We start from the raw sequence: 19,085 nt of genomic DNA, 5'->3' as shown, positions 1-19,085 counted from the left end.
GTGAGGGTGTGTACATATGTGTGCGTCTGTGTGTGTATGTATGTGTGCGTCTGTGTGTGTGCGTGGGAGTGTTTTTTGTGAGTGTGGGAGTGTGTGTGTGTACGTGAGTGTGTGTGTGTCTCTCTCTGAGTGAGTGTGTTGTTTTAAATACCCTTGTGGTGTATATAATATAACTTTGCCCAGGCTAATAAGAATAGCCTGGGCAAAGTTCAGAAAGCTCCTACCTCTGTTGACAACTAAGGGCCTCTCACTCAGAGTGAAAGGTAGATTATATGATGCATGTGTGTGAACTGCCATGCTACACGGCAGTGAAACATGGGCTGTGATTGCTGAGGATATGCGTTGGCTTCAAAGAAATAAACTCATATGATCCGTTGGATGTGTAATGCTAGTGTGCATACACAACAGAGTGTAAATGCTCTGAGAGAAAAGTTAGACATAAGATGCACGAGCTGTGGTGTGCAGAAGAGATGACTGAGCTTATATGGTCATGTGTTGCATATGGATGAGGACAGCTGTGTAAAGAAGTGTCACACACTTAACAGTGGAAGGAACCTGTGGAAGAGGTAGACCCAGTAAGACATGGGGGGAAGCAAAACCTTCAAACATTGGGTCTTACAGAGGCAATCACAAGAGACTGAGACCTTTGGAGATATGCCGTGTTTGAGAAGACCGGGCAAGTAAAGTGAGATCGCAGCCGTGGCCAATGCCAGTGTTGCATAAGCAGCTCATTTAAAAGTACGCTTGAGTCATCGGGCAATGTGATGTGTTTCAGAAAACCTGTTGAGTCTAGTGAAACCGAAATTGTAGTTGTGACCAGTGCTGCTTGACTGGCATCCATGCTGGTGGCATGTAATGAGCACCATTCAAACGTGGGTCAATGCTAGTGCCACCTGACCATCTCTCCATGCTGGTGGCATGTAAAAAATACCATGCGAATGTGTTCTATGCCAGTGTCCCCTGACTGGTGCCTGTGCTGATTGTACGTAAAAAGCACCATCTGAATGTGGTTGATACCAGTACCCCCAGACTGGCTCCTGTGTCAGTGGTAAGTAAAAAGCACCCACTACACTCCCAGAGTGGTTGGTGTTAGGAAGGGCATCCAGCTGTAGAAACCTTGCCAGATCAGATTGGAGCATGGTGCAGCCCACTGGCTTGCCAGTCCACAGTCAAACCGTCCAACCCATGCTAGCATGGAAAGCGGACATTTAAACAATGATGATGATGGTGTGTGTGCGTGCTTGCATATATATGTGTGTGCATATATCATCATCATCATCGTTTAACGTCCGCTTTCCATGCTAGCATGGGTTGGACGATTTGACTGAGGACTGGTGCAACCGGATGGCTACACCAGGCTCCAGTCTAATTTGGCAGAGTTTCTACAGCTGGATGCCCTTCCTAATGCCAACCACTCAGAGTGTAGTGGGTGCTTTTACGTGTCAGCCGCACGAAAACGGCCACGCTCGAAATGGTGTCTTTTATGTGCCACCCGCACAAGAGCCAGCCCAGGGGCACTGGCAACGATCTCGCTCGAAAACCCTACAAGGCCAGTCGCGCGCGCGTGTGTGTGTGTGTGTGTATAAACGGATTTTGATACATTTGTAAAGAGAAAGTTGAATTATAAAATTAGTTGTTTCTTTTGTTGGTCATTATTATCATTAATTAGCAGTGCCCATGGAAATTCCACAGTCATTAAGAAAATTCTATGATGAAATTGTATATTTCTTTGAAACATTTGATTCTTGAGAAAATGTGAAAATCTACATACTCAGTACTGAAGTGAGAATCAGTCTGTCTGTCTGCCTGCCTGTCTGTCTGTCTATCTGTCTGCCTGTCTGTCTGTCTGTCTGCCTGCCTGCCTGCCTGTCTGTCTGTCTGTCTATCTGTCTGCCTGTCTGCCTGTCTGTCTGCCTGTCTATCTATCTCGCTATTTTTTTTTTTCATGATCCCTTTTAATCGAAATTTTATTTTTCTCCTTTTTCTTTCTTCAAAAGAAAAGCTCTACATTGTATTTTGTCCCCTCTGTGTTTAGCCCTGTGTGGCTAATAAAGAAACGTTTCTGTCTGTCTGTCTATCTGTCTGTCTGATTATCTGTCTGTCTGTCTATTTGTCTATCTACTTATCTGTCTACCTATCTACCTACCTTGGCTAGAGGCCCTTTGAAGTTTGAGACCCTAGGCTTACATATAAATCCACTGATGAACTGTATGGCATTTTATCACTCCCCTCTACTATTAGGGAAGTTGTCTTCAACAAAACTAGAGGGTCCCCTCTACTACTTTGTGTACCTCCTTTCAATTATCTAAGCCTTTTATCCTTTCAATTATCTAAGCTATTAAAGTTTATTTTATCTGTTGGCAAATAATCTTTCATAAAATTATGTCTGCAACTACTGTCGTTATGATTCATCTGTGGAAACAAAACCATCTGGAGCTGATATAAGCAAAAAATAGTTGCTTGTCGATTTGCTATCATTACTTTATTTACGGCTTAGATAAGAAGTCAGTGTAGCTGTCCATCTATTCATTTCATTGATTTCTTTCAAAGCCAGATTTTCATTAGGGAAAGTTATACTTTACACTCTCATGTTGTACTGTGGGGGATTTTTGTCAACACTAGTAAGATTTGAAATCACTACATAGAATTAAATATTCTGATGCTCTTACATTGACTAAATATCTATAATTTCAGTGTACTCGGTGTTTTTTAATTTTATTTTGTTAATATTAACACAAGTTGACCCTTTAGTATTCAAACCAACCAAACCCAACCAAAAATTATTCTACCTGTTTTATGTTGAAACTGACCAGATCAGACCTCTCAAACCTACTCTTCAATGTTATTCTAAAAATAAACAACCACATTATCAAAACCTGAAAGCTACAAGATAATACATGATTCATTCAAAACAATGTGAATAAATAAAGATTAAATTTGACAGGATAATCTGAATGCTAATAGGTTAAGGTAATGGATTTGGTAAAAACCCATTAAGCACCAGATTAAATATCTAACAGTGTTTAGTTTTATAGATGCATATTCTCCCTCTCACCCTCTCTCACTACATTACTCTCTCACTCTCTTCATGCTCTGTGCCTCCCTCTTTTCTCTCTCTTTCAACCACATCTAATTTTCCCTTTGTTCATCCCCTGTCTACTATATCATCATTACTTTTCTCCCCCTACACTGTCAGCCATCTCTTACGCACCCAATCTTCTGCATCATTGGTTATCCCCACCCCTTTCACTACACCACCCTTCAACCTTACCATATCTTTACAGGCATCTCTTACCACCCCTTCTCTCACCCATTCCCCATACATTCTTGCAACCTCCATCCCCCCCCCATTCCTACTTCCTTGATTCCACCCCAACCCCACCCCAACCCCACCACTCTTGAGGATCATCACAGATCCTTCCTCGCCACAACTCTTATCTCTTCCCTGCCCTGCTCAATCAGCTCCACACTCTTCTTTATTGTAAGTAGTCCTGGAGCTCCTCTACACCCCAGAAACAAAAAATCTGACCTGCTCAGGCCATTTCTCTTATCTCCTCATTTGCTAACATAAAGCCATCCTCCTCTCGTTCTGAGTCTTGCAAAGGACACGGTGACCTCACTAGTGCTGGTGGCATGAAAAAAGAAGGCACCCACTATACTGTATAAAGTGACTGGTGTTAGGAAGAACATCCAGGTGTAGAAACCAGGTGAAAGCAGTCACAGGAGTATGATGCACTCTTTGGAAAACATTAGATCCTGTCGACTCATCTGATCTATGCCAGCATGGATGGTTAAATGATGATATTCTGTCCAGATGCTGCTGGATTAAATTTCCTCTTTATCTGAGCATGTATTAGTAATACACTGAAGCAGTGCAATAATCTTTACCCGTCTCCTTAGGACAACCCAACGAAACTAATATTAATTAGAACCCAGTTATTTCCATAGAGCATAATTTTTTAGATGGTAAGACCTTAGAGTTAAGGGATATATATATATATATATATATATATATATATATATATATATATATATATATATATATATTTAGAGAGAGAAAGAGAGAGAGAGCAGCTTTCACCAAATTATAATAATTGTCCCTGTCTTGTTAGTCATCTCATAAATGGAGAACAATTTTTTTTATTGCTCGTATTTATCAGTAATCTCAGGTAGGTGTTGTTCAGGGGCAGGACCATATACTATTCCGAGGGGTGTTGTATTAGTCTTTACTCTTTTGATACCAACTACTTGAGACTGTTCCTGGTCCTAAGATTCAAGCTCCCTGTTTAAACTGATCAAAATTAAAACCTTCCATCAAAAGTTCATGTTATATTCCAAAGACTAGCTTCATCATCAAAAAGGAAGGTTCATCGTTCTTATGGGTAGGATGGAATTTATTGAAGCTTACATATTTCTGGCCAGATACCCTTCCTAACACCAACCTTTTTCCATTTCTAAGCAAGGGTATTTACGAAAGATTGGAACTGGGCATTCTTTGCATGATGGTGACACTTGTTTACTAATATCATGTGAAATCAAGGAGACTGACTCACACACACACACACACACACACACACTTATACAGTTTCTTTCAGTTTCTATCTACCAAATCCACTCACAAGACTTTGGTTGGCCCAGGTCTATAACCGATGGCACTTCCCCAGTCTCCCATACATTGGGACTGAACCTCAAGCCATGTAATTGGGAAGTAAATTCCTTACTACCCAGCCATGCCTGTGATTGTAAAATGTTATTTTAGTAAATTCTTCATTATTTTCTGGCTTGATTGAAACAACAGCAGTGAACTTTAACAGAAATTATGCTAACAAAAATATTAGAACAGCTTTCACAGTAAGTGCGAGTGAATGGGCTGATGTCCAATATGGTAGACTTCTTTATGTTGTATGATACGAGTTAAATTATTAAGAATGATCATCCTATCAGCATGGTTGACTTAGCACAAATGATACAATGAATAAAATTAGATGCTTTATTTTAATATTTGTTTCTGCACTCAATTCTTGTACCTAATGAAAACTTGTTTTTTTAGTCACTTCTTTTGTCATTCTAGATGTCTCTCTTCGACCAATTCTATAAACTACTTCAGATTGACCATTATTTACTTGATAAGATTTTAATGAGTACTTGGTGATAATATTTTAATTCTTAATATTATTTACCTAAAGGGGTTTTAAAAATACCTATCAACACAAAATTATGTCAGTTTTGATTGGAAAAAATTTTTAAAAAAGCTAATAGAATTACATAAGAAAAGTAATTGAACTTTGTATGCCTAATAATTGCACAATTTAATTTACAGCAAAACTTTTAGATTTCCTTAAAAGTGTCCATTTGAAAGTATGTCAGATTGATTGATTATCGTTAAATTATTTCTGCCTGTAGATGGTTCTGGTTGTTTTACTGGCAAAATGTTAAAGCTTGGAACATTGTAAATATTTTATATCTCTTTGGCCTGCTGTCCACTTTCATTCATCACCCCCCACCTCTCTCTCTCTCTCTCTATATTTGATTGGGTGGTTGATTTTCTCAGCTTATTCATGTACACATCACACTATATTATATGTACCGTCACAACTTTAATTTAGTTTTTATCACAACTGACGAATGGGAGCATGAAACTCTGAGTAACAGTTTTTGTGATAATTTTGCAGCTTTAATAAAAGCATATTACTTTACCTTTAGTATTTGAGTACTATTTTTTCCACCTTGTTTTGCACTTATGTGCTCACCTCTGTGTGTGTGTCTGTGTTTAACAAGCAATATGTGGATTTATCTAATTTGGTGATACTCACAAAAAAGCTCCTTTCGTGAATGAGGCTCTAAACCAAAACACAAGGGTGTAATGCATAGTGATATCAATGGTTCCCTGGGATGGTGTAATGCCTAGTGCCCCTATGCAGCTGAAACCCAGTAAACCCAATCAATAATATTTCAAAAATGACTTTTTGTCGTTGTTGTTGTTGTCATCATGGTTATCCGTCTTTCTTCAGGGATGATAGTTTTCTTTCTCGTCCATGTTGGTTTGTTGATGCACTCTAAGATGGCCAATGAGTCCAATTTGGGCTTTGAAGCATTTTCCGCATTACTGGGCAGGTTGTTCCTCGGTCGGGGTGGAGATCTGGTCTGGGTTGCAGTTGTACCTTATTGCTCTTTCTTTGCTCTTCTTTTAGTTCTTCACATTTGTTTGTCTCGAATGTAGTTGTTCCTTCACGGATGAGGGATCTCCAGAAGTTTGGATCATTTGCATTTTCTTCCCAGTTGTTGAAGTCTGTTACAATTTTTCATGTTGGCCTTCAACAGATCCCTGTAGCCCTTCTTCTGTTCTCCCTTCTTCCTGTTTCCTTCTTTCAGCTGAGAATTGATCTGTTTCAGGGATCAGTCATCAGACATTCCAACAACATGCCCACTCTGCCTCAGTTGACTTTCGATGATGTGAGCCTCGTTACTTGTTGTTTTGGCTGATTTCAAGAGGCTGATATTTTAGTTTTGGACTTGAGACTGGCAAGGTTGAACAATTTCCTTTAGGTTCAATAAATGATTTTGATACCTGATAGAAGATCTTCTTTAATGATGTGCAGGGTGGTAGCGATGAAGATGACGAACACATCCCTATTTTACTCACATTTTTACTTGGAAATGATCAGATGTTCCTTTTTTGACCAGGACAGTCACAAACATGTCATGATGGAGGAATCTTAGAATGCAGATGTACTTAGGAGGGCATCCATAGATGGAGAGAATGTCCCACAGAAGTTCTTTTTACAGAATCGAATGCCTTGGTCAGATCATTGAAGGCCATCTACAGCGGTTGATACTATTCATGGCACTTTTCTGAGTTAACACGAGGTGAAGATCATACCAATGGTTCCCTGGGATGATCTAATACCTGCTTGAGTCTCCAGAAGAATTTCCTCAACTAATAGTTTTAAGCAGTTGTTCATAATCCAAGCATGGAGATTCCCCTGTAATCTCCACATTCAGATTGTTCTCCCTTCTTCTTCACAGTGGCTGAATCTCTGAAGTCAGATGGTATCTCTTCATTGGTCCAAATCTTGATGAGGTGTTGGTGTATTTGGCCATGGAGTCGGCTGCTGCTAATTTTGTAAATCTCAGCAGGGATCCTGTCCGGCCCAGCAGCCTTGTTCTTTAGGATGACAATGGTTTCTTTCATTTCAGCAAGAGTGTTGGTAACTTCCTTTAGGAATCGTGTTGGGATGAAATCTAGAATGTCACTGTCAACAGTGGTGTCTTGATTAAGCAGCTCTTCAAGGTTGTCTCTCCATACTTTTTGTATATTGAAGTTGAAGAAGAATGGATGTAACTGTGATATTCTATAGATCTGATGAACTAACTGTCTACACCTGTATTAGCTTGTAAAATGTACAATAATAGTAGTATGTGATTTATAACATATACACTGATGCAGACATGTAAAATAATTTATCATACAACAAAATGAATTATGTTTCTGCTATGGACAAAGTGATGAAGTATGATCTTCAAATGTTGGGGCCTTATGGAGGTAATGACTTGTTACCAAGACCTTTGCCATGCTTGAGAAGACTGGTCAAGTGAAATCACAGTTGTGGCTGATGCCAGTGTTGTGTAACTGGCACTTGTGCCAGTGGTACATAAAAAGCATCCTTCAAACGTTGGGTGATATGCTATGCTTGAGAAGACCCATCAAGCCAAATGAAATTGTAGCTGTGACTGATGCCGGTGTTGCATATATGGCACATAAAAAGCAGCCTTTGAACTTTGGGCCTCATGGAGGTAGTGACAAGTGACCAAGACCTTTGGCAATATACCATGGTTAAGACCTGCCAAGCCAAGTGAGATCATAGTCGTGGCCGGTGCCAGTGTTTCATAACTGACACCCATACTGGTAGCATGTAAAATGCATCTACAGTAATCTTGGAGCGATTTGCATTAGGAAATCGTAATAATTATCTATGTAGCTTCTTTAATCCATGACAATATTGTGTAAAAGCTGTCTATAATTGATTTATCTTTTTTTTTTAATGTTTCTTTTAATAGGTCAAAGTATTAAGCCTCAAATTAGGTGTCAATCAGCAATTATTATGTGAACCCTTTAGCATTTAAACTGGTCATATTCTAGCTATTTAATGTTGAAACCAGCCAGATCTGACCTCTCACACCTACCCTACAATGTTATTCCAAAAATAAATAATCATATCACTGAAATTTTGAAGTTACAAGACAATGTATTATTAATTCAAAGTAATGTGAATAAATAAGCATTACATTCGTTGGTGAAATATGAACACAAAATTGTCAAAGTGCTGATGATAGATTCCTGTGTTGTAAAAAGAACCTGTCACGGGAAAGGAAAAGTGTGTGTTAGAGAGTCATATGACAAATGATGAAGCTGAATCTGATAGGGAAAGAATGAGACTTGTGACTCAAGAAAGAAGGCAAAATATGAATAATGGCGATAGGCAAGAATATTTGCACAAACCAGAATGAAGAAAAACAGGTTAGAAAAGAAAACACGACTGAAGCAAATAGACAAGGTTCCCAAGAAATTATTCAAAGGATTATGAAGAAAATGACTGAATGGGGAGAATGTTTTTGGTTGACACAGTCCCACAAATGGGCTGTGGAATTTTTATGGACATTGCTAGGAAGCTTGAAAGTCCTAAATTTTGCGCATATGCTAATATTGTATTTTGCAGTAAATTATTTCAAGGTAAAGGAATGAGAGAACGAATAACATATCAACATCCAACTATTGTGGTGTTTTTGACCATTTTACTGACACTTCATTGGTTACAGTGACAAAGATTCCAGTTGATCCAATCAACAGAACAACCTACTTGTGAAATTAACATGCAGGTTGCTGAGCACCTCACAGACACGTGTACCCTTAACATAGTTCTTGGGGAGATTTAGCATGACACAGAATGTGACAAGGCTGGCCCTTTGAATTACTGGTACAAACTTAATTTTTACCAGCTGAGTGGCCTGGGACAATGTAAAACGAGGTACCATGCTCAAGGACACAACATGCCACTGGGTACTGAACTTATGGCCTTGTGATCTTGAGCTGAACATCCTAATCATTAAGCCACGTACTTTTGGCCATTTTAGCCGTTTTGTTAGAAACACATCTGAAGTTGCCCTGGTTCTTTGACACAATTTCTTAAAAATGATTTCAGTTAAACTCTAACATAAATATTCTGTCTTCATTTATACCCCAGATACCAGCTTAAAAATGACAGGTTTTTATTTTTCACTAAATTCTTCATTATTTTCAAGACTGAAATTAAGACAGTGTATTTCGACAGAAATATGGTAACTAGAAGAATAATGAATTGGTTAAATTTGTTACCAGAGTTGAAATTTCTGGAAGTAATCATCATCATCATCGTTTAACATCCACTTTCCATGCTAGCATGACTGAGGACTGGTGAAACCGGATGGCAACACCAAGCTCCAATCTAATTTGGCAGAGTTTCTACAGCTGGATGCCCTTCCTAATGCCAACCACTCAGAGAGTGTAGTGGGTGCTTTTACGTGTCACCCGCACGAAGGCCAGTCAGGCGGTACTGGCAACAGCCACGCTCAAAATGGTGTATTTTATGTGCCACCCGCACAAGAGCCAGTCTAGGGGCACTGGCAACAAACTCGCTCGAAAATCCTACGAAGGCCAGTCAGGCGGTACTGGCAACGGCCAGCCATTGATAAACTTGGGTTTGCCAGAGTTTGAAATGTAGACGTGGCTTCAGTGTATTTGGTTGCTGTGGTAACTGTGTTGTTCAGCTGTAGTTGTAGAGTTAAGATTTAAAAATAGGGCTTGGGGAATGTTGGAAAATGGAAAAATCTGGAAATACCAGAGAGACTAGATCTGTGAAAGAGTTTATTTCAGAGTGAGTGACCCTGCAGAATGTGATTGATTGGTAGATATTCAATCACCAATAGCACTGCAACACTTCTCTACCAGATGCACAGCTCTCTGTGACTCTGTTGCTTGTCTGGCAAAGGCCTCTCCTTTATCTGACGCACCAGTCTCCCCTTCACTTCATTCTTAGTGTTTCTCTTTTGAGTTTCTAGAAAAGACTATCTTAGTGTGAAAGATTTGGCTAATGATCAAATTTCTTGGGTGTGTTTAAAAATGTTTCAAGAATAACAGATTAAAAGTTAATTTTTTGAGAAAAAAAAAACTTTCAAACAAGATTCTTAAAGTATCTTTTTTTTTATTGTCAAGATGGCCACAGCCTTTGGCCTGAGAAAATAAATGTGCTAAAGTTATAGAGGCTCTCATCTCTTGTAGAGGTGATAACCTAGTGGTTAGTGTTACTTATGACTGTGAAGTTGTAGGTTTAATTCTTAGGCAAGGCAGTGCATTACATCGTTGGGAAATACACTTTATTTCATGTTGTTTCACTTTACCCACCTGAGAATCAGTATCACTGACAGCTGTGAGAGGGACAGTGTTAACTCTGATGGACTGTGCCCCATTCAGTGGGGCATCTTGTATTCTCAGTTGCTTATACACCTTGGGAACTAAGATAAACTCCAGCTGAATGAGCCTACAAGCTTGAGACAGATTTTAACTTTATACACCCACAGCCAACAATGATAATCTCCTACTGAAGAGGACGTATGAGTGTTCAGGTTTTGCTGAATGATCAGCAAAAAGGATTTGTTTGTAGGGATCGAATGTATGTGTTGTACATCAGTTCACTCTCTCCTCCATCAAGTCGACTTTGCCTATCACAGGTCAGATGCTGAAACGATCACAGAGAGATGAAATGTTTTGCTGAAGAGCACAATGCACCACCTGCTCCAGGAATTGAAACCATAAGCTCATGATCATGAGTGTAACACCTTAACCACTAGGACATACACACACACACACACACACACACACACACACACACACACACACACACACACACACACACCTATCTACACATGCATATTTCTGCCTTTGGCAGCCAAAGTTGTGGAAATCATAGCTGGGATTATTGAGATGAGCAGTGGTAAGCATATAGAGAATGTCTGTTTGACCCAACAACTGAGATAGCATTTAGCAAGGTAGCTTGCACAAGGACCCTCCCAGAATCATCAACACCATGAGTTGGGTCATACAGAGACAGCAATGATACTGTCATGTTGCCTATTTAAGTTTTAATTTAATTATTCCACTAAATATTCTGGCTACCTTAATTAGTTCATCTAACCATTCCAGTCTTTAACCATCCCGTCCATTTCAGAAGCCAGCTAGACCATTTGATTTTCTGCCAGATTGTTGAACCACAGATGTATTTCAACTGGTTTTTTGCTATAAAAACACAAGAACAAACAAAATCTTTTTATATTTAATGATCTGGATGCTTTTTACAAGTTCCTTTGTTTTGAAATGTAGTGGAGCCTAAGAGAACTAGGTATCAATGAATGTGCTGTGAAAACGATGGAAGCCAAGTTGGAACATGAGGTTGGCAAGGTTAAGATTGGCAACAGATTCAGTAAAGAAGTGAATATTCAAGTCTAGCAGAGTGCTGTCTCCAGTTCCTGTTTATTCTTCATAAATCACCGGTTCCTGATTGTTTGTTGATGAGAAGTTTTATGGGCTGGCAGTGGTGTCCTTTAGCATAACGTCAGAGTTGTAGTTGGACTGGAGACTGAAATGGCTTGCAACAGAGAAAGGAAATTTCATTTTATGTGAAACCTAAACAATAGCTGTAGTAGGAGAATTTCTTTATAAGTTAACAGAGAACTAAAACTTCAGATGTAATTGATAGATAGGAGTGGTTAACAAAAGGAACACTCATCAAATGAATTCTGTGAACCGCTCTGACAGCTCTCTCAGTACAGCTTATAATTTGTTACCAAGGTAATGCAATTTACTATTGGATATACAGCTTGTAATGAAAGTGAGTGGGAGACAGAGGATAAACATTTCTCTTTGTATTGATGGCAATGAAAGACAGTGAAGCATGGTAGTGAAACAAACATTGAATGTAGAAGATTGCAAAGACTGAAGTGAAACAAGATACACCCGATTATTTGGATGGAAAATCCTAATCTCACCTGAAAGGAATACTAATGAAGTAAGGGAGTGTTCCATGTGTTAAAGTCATCATCCAAAGTATGTAGGAGGGACAACTGACTGTACTAGTGTGGATCTGGAATATAAATGGATGCTGAATACTGGGTGGAAAGGTGTTATACGCTGTTGGTGGAGGAAGGCTGTGAAAGATATGAAAGGACGACATGAGGTCAGAGTAGTGAGATTCAATCTTCGGATACCAGGTCTCTCAGAAGAGATGAGGAAAGATCACCAAGACAGTTGGAGATGTACTGTATCCTAAAGCTCCATGTCAGTATAGTAAAAAGAAACATTAGAATGTCGATGGTAGAACCCTGAATTTGGTTTACATGGATTCCAGTTGTTCAGAAAACATGTTTTTTTAAAAAATACTTTCATAAATCACTTAAGGACTTAATTATTGGGTTTGGTAGCACTTAATAAAACGAGACGAGAAACAAGCCTATCTCTGAATTCTAATACTTGCTAGTCTGTATTGCAAGTGACTTTGAGTGGACAAGAAGGTCTTGTTAATAGGCAGAATCAAATTGTGAATTTGATTTATGATCTGATAATCCAGATGAAACATCCACTCAGCTCCCAACACTGAAGTCTTGAGAAAGTAAATACTTAGCCCTTTCCTTACCATTCCTTTGTTCTGTTGTCACATATTTCTATGGAAATATGGTGCCTTTCTTTCAATCAGTTTTGAAAATAATGAAGAATTTAATAAAATAACCTTTTTATTATGAAAATGGTGTCTTAACCCCTTCACATTTAAATAAGCCACATCTGGCCCCAAATATTCTGCCTGTTTTATGTTCAAACCAGTCAGATCCAACCTTTTACTCTTACTCTACAGTGTCGTTCTAAAAGTAAACAATCCTATCATCAACATCTCATAGCTACAAGATAATGCATCACCATCGTCGTTGTTTAACGTCTGCTTTTCATGCTGGCTTGGGCTGGATGGTTTGACTGAGGACTGGCAAGCCAGAAGGCTGCACCAGGCTCCAACCTGATCTGGCAGAGTTTCTACAGCTGGATGCCCTTCCTAACACCAACCACTCCGAGAATATAGTGGGTGCTTTTTACATGCCACCGGCTCGAAGGCCAGTCAGGCGGTACTGGCATCGACCACGCTTGAATGGTACTTTTTATGTGCCACTGGCATGGGAGCCAGTCAGGCAGCACTGGCAATGACTACGCTCGAATGGTGCTTTTGGCACAGGACCAATCAGGCAGTGCTGGCATTGACCACGCTTGAATGGTACTTTTTATGTGCCACCAGCATGGGAGCCAGTCAGGCAGCACTAATAACGATCACACTCGAATGGTACTTGTTATGTGCTACTGGCACGGGACCAGTTAGGTGGCACTGGCACGACCACACATGAATGGTGCTGTTTACGTGCCATCGGCATGGGTACCAGTCAGGCGGTACTGTCATTGGCCACAACAATGACTTCTCTTGACTCGACAGGTCTTTGCAAGCACATTTTATTGCCCAATGCATGATTAATTCAAAATAATGTGAATAAATATGCATTTGACTATAATCTGAATGCTAAAGGATTGTTAAAGTGGCAACCTGGCAAAAAGCAGTCAAGTCCTTAGGTTGATGTAATTAACTTGCCCCTCTGCTAAAAACTGTTGATCTTGTGCCAAAATTAGCAAGAATTATAGGATTATTAAAATGGTATTTCGAACATAACATTTTAATGGAAGGTTTTAATTTAGATTTCTTTAAAGCAGGAAATTTTGCATCAAAGAACCAGGGACAGTTTCAAGTGAGTTGCTATCAAAATGGTTAAGAGTGATGTAGAACTTGTTCTCGATGTCAAAGGTGAATGTTACCCTGCTTCTGTTTATAATTATTTCAATGAGATTAGCTGAGCTGGCAGAAATGTTAGCATGCTGGGTGAAATGCTTAGTGGTATTTCGTCTGTCTTTACGTTCTGAGTTCAAATTCCACCAAGGTCAACTTTGCCTTTCACCATTTTGGTGTCAGTAAATGAAGTACTAGTTGCATACTAGGGTCAATCTAATTGACTGCCCCCCCCTCCCCCAAAATTTCAGGCCTTGTGCCTAGATTAGAAAAGAGTCTTTTATCTTTTACTTGTTTGAATCATTGGACTGAGGCCAAGCTGGGGCACCACTTTAAAGAGTTCTAATCTTAAAGATCAGTCCCACTACTGTTCTTAAGCCAGGTTTTTATCCTACCTGTCTCCTTTGCTAAACTGTTAAATTATGGGAATTATGTCATGTGGTGGGGGTGGGGACACTGTTAAATTATGGAAATTTAAACAAACCCTGACCAGTTGTCATGTGATGGGGGTGGGGACAAATACACAAAAACACACACTCACACATACACATAGTCTGTGCATTAAATTCTCTTACAAGGTATTGGTTGGCCTGAGGCTTTAATAGATGCTTGCCCAAGGTGGCATGCAGTGAGATTGAAACAGAAACCACATGGTTTCAAAGCAAGCTCTTTAATCACAGAGTTGAGGTCAACTTTGCCTTTCGTCCTTTGAGGGTTGATAAAAATAAAGTACCAGTCAAGTACTGGGATCAATATTATCGTCTAAGCCTCTCTTCTAAAAATTGCTGCCCTTCAGCTTGAATTAGAAACACATTATTTTATAATTAAGATTCATTTGTTAAATAAAAAACGATTTTCTCTTCTCTAACAGATTAGCTCTACTTAATAATTATTTATTTTTGTCTTACCTCAAACAAATTTGTTAATATTGAATTATGTTGTCTTAATCCTAATATCCATATTACCTCTTCTAATCTCTACTTATTTCATCAATGTGTGTGTGTGTGTGTGTGTGTGCGCGCGCACGCCCACACAGTATTTTTTATTTATGAAAACTGAAGCTGAGAAATTGTCATGTGACTTGAGTTTCACACCTCTATGATCTTCAGGTGAAGCCATATCCTTCTGTACAGTATTCTCTCTTTCCTCATTTGTTCAACATAAAGTTTTGTGTGTGTGTGTATGTGTGTGTGTATTTGTCTGTGGCCTTTTTTTAAAATAAGTATTTTCTTTGTGTTTACTGAAAATGCATGTTCACACAATTTCGTAACTTTAAAGTGCATGAATCAGTGTGGAAAACTCTGTGCAGTTGCTTGATCTGCTAGTCAAAGCAACTAAATAACATTGAAACCATATCGTGTAAAAAAGCTTGATAGATACAGGAAGACATGGGCTGGAAAGCAAAGCATTTTCCAATTGAAGTTGGATGTAGAGGATTCATTGGACACAGTGTGAGATGACTGTTGTTATCATTAGGCCTAACTCATCGTAAGCTAAAAACCACCGTGAGTGGAGTGATATCCAAACTACAGTGGAAAAGGCAAGCCACTGGATTTGGTTAAATAGAGATGATTGATGAGTGATGGCTAGAAGACTATTGAGCTATATCTGATAACCAGTTGATCTATCAAGTGGGGCCTCATTTTAGTGAGGCGGGGGTCCAGTGCACAATGATGCCATTGAGAGGTAGACCCCAAAACGCGTTCTTTCGTGATGACCCCATACACTTGTTGGCTTCTGGTATGCAGAGCTTTTGACTGGTAGCACTTGCATGTGCAAGTTGTTTGCAAAACATCCTTTATAATCCATTCTTGGCCATTGTTACTGTTTGTCCCCCATTGGTTAGATGACCCCCATATATTGCTTTTTGGACCCAGTACTATCTCTGCTGCAGCTGCTTTCATCTACAAGTGTTTCAAGGTCATTTTCTCTGCCAAACCAGGGGCTGGCCCTGTCAGCCTCATGCCAGTCTCCCCCGTTTTGCTCTCTTCTCTCCAATGTATTCTCTTCCTCCGTCATCATTGACCAGATCTTTCTCAGTCTTCCTCTTCCTTGTTCATGTTAACCACCCCTCTTACCCTGACCTACTCATTTTTTCATCCTTCTACAGTCCCCACATCCTGTTTCTCTTCCCAACATCCATCACTGGCTCTTTTGGGCTTGGCAACAAGCAAGAGCATCCTTCCTGATCAAGTCTACCTTCAATGTTTTACCTTCACTAGCAAATTTACTCTAATGAAACATACAAACAACTGCTGAACGTAGCTGCAGGCCAGCACTAGACAGACAGACAGACATGGTGTCACAATCAAGTCCTCGGTGCCATAAGTACAGCACTCGAGGAGAAGATCGAAGGAGACGATAGAGGAGAGTGCCCCAAAGTGGAAAAGTGTGGAAAAACATACTTCCAGAAGGAGGGGAAAAGACATAAGGCCAGGCTTTCAAACAAAGTATACGAGACAGATGAAAGATGGAAGGGATGCTGGGACCTGGCCGTGAATTTGGAAAGACTGTTAATATTTCCACTCATAAAAACAACAAACAGACCGGACTTAATCCTATGGAACACAGAACGGAGAATAGGAATCTTGCTAGAGCTGACAGTGTTATGGGAAGAGAACATCGCTAATGTAGAGCAACAGAAGGAGAGGAGGTGCGAGAGGTTAATCAAAGAGTGTGGAGAACAGGACTGGACTGTCGAGTATTACCACCTGGCAGTGGAGGCTAGAGACTTCATTGAAAGGAAACTGGCAGCATTATTTAAAAGAACATTATTTACATTATTTACATTTGATGGATATTTATCCTCATCTTGTTTGTTAACACAACGTTTTGGCTGATATACCCTCCAGCCTTCATCAGGTGTCTTGGGGAAATTTCGAACCTGGGTTCTCATTGTTAAGGTATTTTTCAATGTTATTATCATGGCGTAGTGGTTAAGAGCGCAGGCTACTAACCCCAAGATTCTGAGTTCGATTCCAGGCAGTGACTTGAATAATAAGAGTATTAATAATAATATCGAAAAACACCTTACGAATGAAAACCCAGGTTTGAAATTTCCCCAAGATACCTGATGTAGGCTGGAGGGTATATCAACCGAAACGTTGTGTTAACAACAAACAAGGCGGGGACAAATATTCGTCGAATGTAAATAATGTACATAATTCCTCATCTCTTAAATATAGAACTGTATTTAAAAGAAGGTTTGCATTTTCAAGCTCAGAGCTGAGAAAAGTAATAAGGGAGGATACAGAAGGCAGTTGACAAAGCCAGCTCCTATATATGGCCAAAACGAGAAGACCCAAAATGGCTTGAAAGCCATAACATGCCGACTGGGAAATAGCATCTCTAGGTGAGGCTGGCTGACACTTAAGCAGCATCACTGATTGAGAGGTGGGCCAAAGCTTGCACCACCAAACAGCTGGTCAGCTCTGGTTGCTGGAACTGAAACTAACACAACACTTCTGAAAGGCAGGTTTAGAGACTAAAACTATGCACTCTTCTCCTCCATTGGTTGGTTGAAGCTTAGACAGTGTCACATGACAGCTAGCTGGTGCTGGCTGCTGGAGCCCACCGGCAAGTATTGAAAGGGAAATTTGGCAGGATGGTCATTCGCCAGCTGACATTCATTGACACTGCATCAAAGAACAAAAGAGAAAGAAGAAATGCACTCAACACCAGAGCTGAAGACAACTCCGAAAGGGGGCAGGGCGCCACGTCAAAAACGGTAGAGGAGTAGGGTCCAAAACCAGACGTAGTTCCTCCTGGATCCTATAAAGGAGCTGTTGAGGTAGTGAACCATGAAATGTAGTTGGAATTCCCCACTGGCTCTTTTTTTCCCCATCATTCACTGCAGTTTCATTGACTCTCTCTCTCTCATCCCCCATTCACCCACTGAACCACTCTTACTTCCATTCTTTTCAACCTTCTCGGCTGCCCTGTGTTCATCGTTCATGTCTTTAAATTAAAGTTCTGGTCACACATTGCAGCTTACAATTTCCTCTTCAGTTTCAGTAACACTTCCTTCCTCATTAACCTGTCAATCAGTTCCCAGAACTTCTTCCATGTGTGTCTCTTCTCGAATCTTCAAATCCAGTGTTGTTGTTCTTTATCTGCAAGCCATCCGTTGTCCAACAGACTTATGATTAAATGGATTCCAGCTATAAACATCATTGCTTTTTTTTTTTTTTAATTCTGGCTACTATATCTAGGATTACATATTTCAACCTGTCTTTCTCTTTTTAAGATGCAGTGGTATAATTTTTTAAGAGAGGTTTAGCTGCTATTTCTTTCAGGTCAAATAACTGCATAGAGACTTCCCTTAGAATTTGTTGTTTAGCTCTGAGTGACCTCTGAATGAGCAGATTTGATCAAAGGTCTTCCAACCATGACTTCCCAGCTTTATTTCAAGTGATGTTTTGAACATTGTGTTATCTAATGTGTTCTTCAATTTTTCAAGCTGGTAGAATAGAATTTAATGGAGATTTGGCTGTTATTTCTAGTAAGTCAAATGATCATGAAAGGCACCTTTCTTTCCTCCCTTCTTCAAGATACTTAATAGAACAACATTATCAGATATATTATTTTGTCTATTTACAAACATTCCATCAATGCCGTTTCTAATGTTCCTTTCTTTGTTGTTGTTTTTTTTTTGTCTTTTTCAGAACCGTATCTTGAGAAAAGGGCTTCTTTCATTGATTTAGCTGCACAAAAACCTCATTTACCTGACGAGCAACTACTTCAGTCTTGTAAACAAAAAGATGGATTTCAAAAGCTCACTTTTGGCATCAATGGTAGATTCCCTCAACTTCAAGAAAATCTTTTAAATACTGAACCTAAAAATCAAAAGTGAGTTCATTTCACATTTATTAAAAAAAGAAAAAAAACTTAGACAATTTTGCTGTTCTTTTAGTCATTTGACTGGGGCCATGCTGGAGCACCACTTTTAGTTGAGCAAATCGATCACAAGGCTTATTCTTTGTAAGCCTAGTACTTATTCTATCGGTCTCTTTTGCCAAACTGCTAAGTTATGGGGACATAAACACATTAGCATCGGTGGCCAAGCAAAGTTGGGTGGGGGGGACAGACACACAAACATATACACACATATACCCATATATATATATACACACACACAACAGGCTTCTTTTAGTTTCTATCTACCAAATCCACTCACAAGGC

General features: G+C 39.5%; 1 protein-coding gene across 6 annotated transcripts in view; it reads left to right on the top strand.

Moving 5' to 3' along the window:
- Positions 1 to 19,085, top strand: part of LOC106883526 (DENN domain-containing protein 5B) — a 189,698-nt gene that overhangs the window by 93,069 nt on the left and 77,544 nt on the right. For all 6 annotated transcript variants that reach the window (XM_052966691.1, XM_052966693.1, XM_052966692.1 and 3 more), the window contains exon 7: positions 18,569 to 18,752. In XM_052966691.1, the coding sequence (XP_052822651.1) occupies positions 18,569 to 18,752 (184 nt within the window). The remainder of the gene's footprint in view (positions 1 to 18,568; positions 18,753 to 19,085) is intronic.

Source organism: Octopus bimaculoides, chromosome 3 (genome assembly GCF_001194135.2).
Source record: "Octopus bimaculoides isolate UCB-OBI-ISO-001 chromosome 3, ASM119413v2, whole genome shotgun sequence".
NCBI classification, from domain to species: domain Eukaryota; kingdom Metazoa; phylum Mollusca; class Cephalopoda; order Octopoda; family Octopodidae; genus Octopus; species Octopus bimaculoides.
This window is presented reverse-complemented; position numbering and strand designations above follow the sequence as displayed.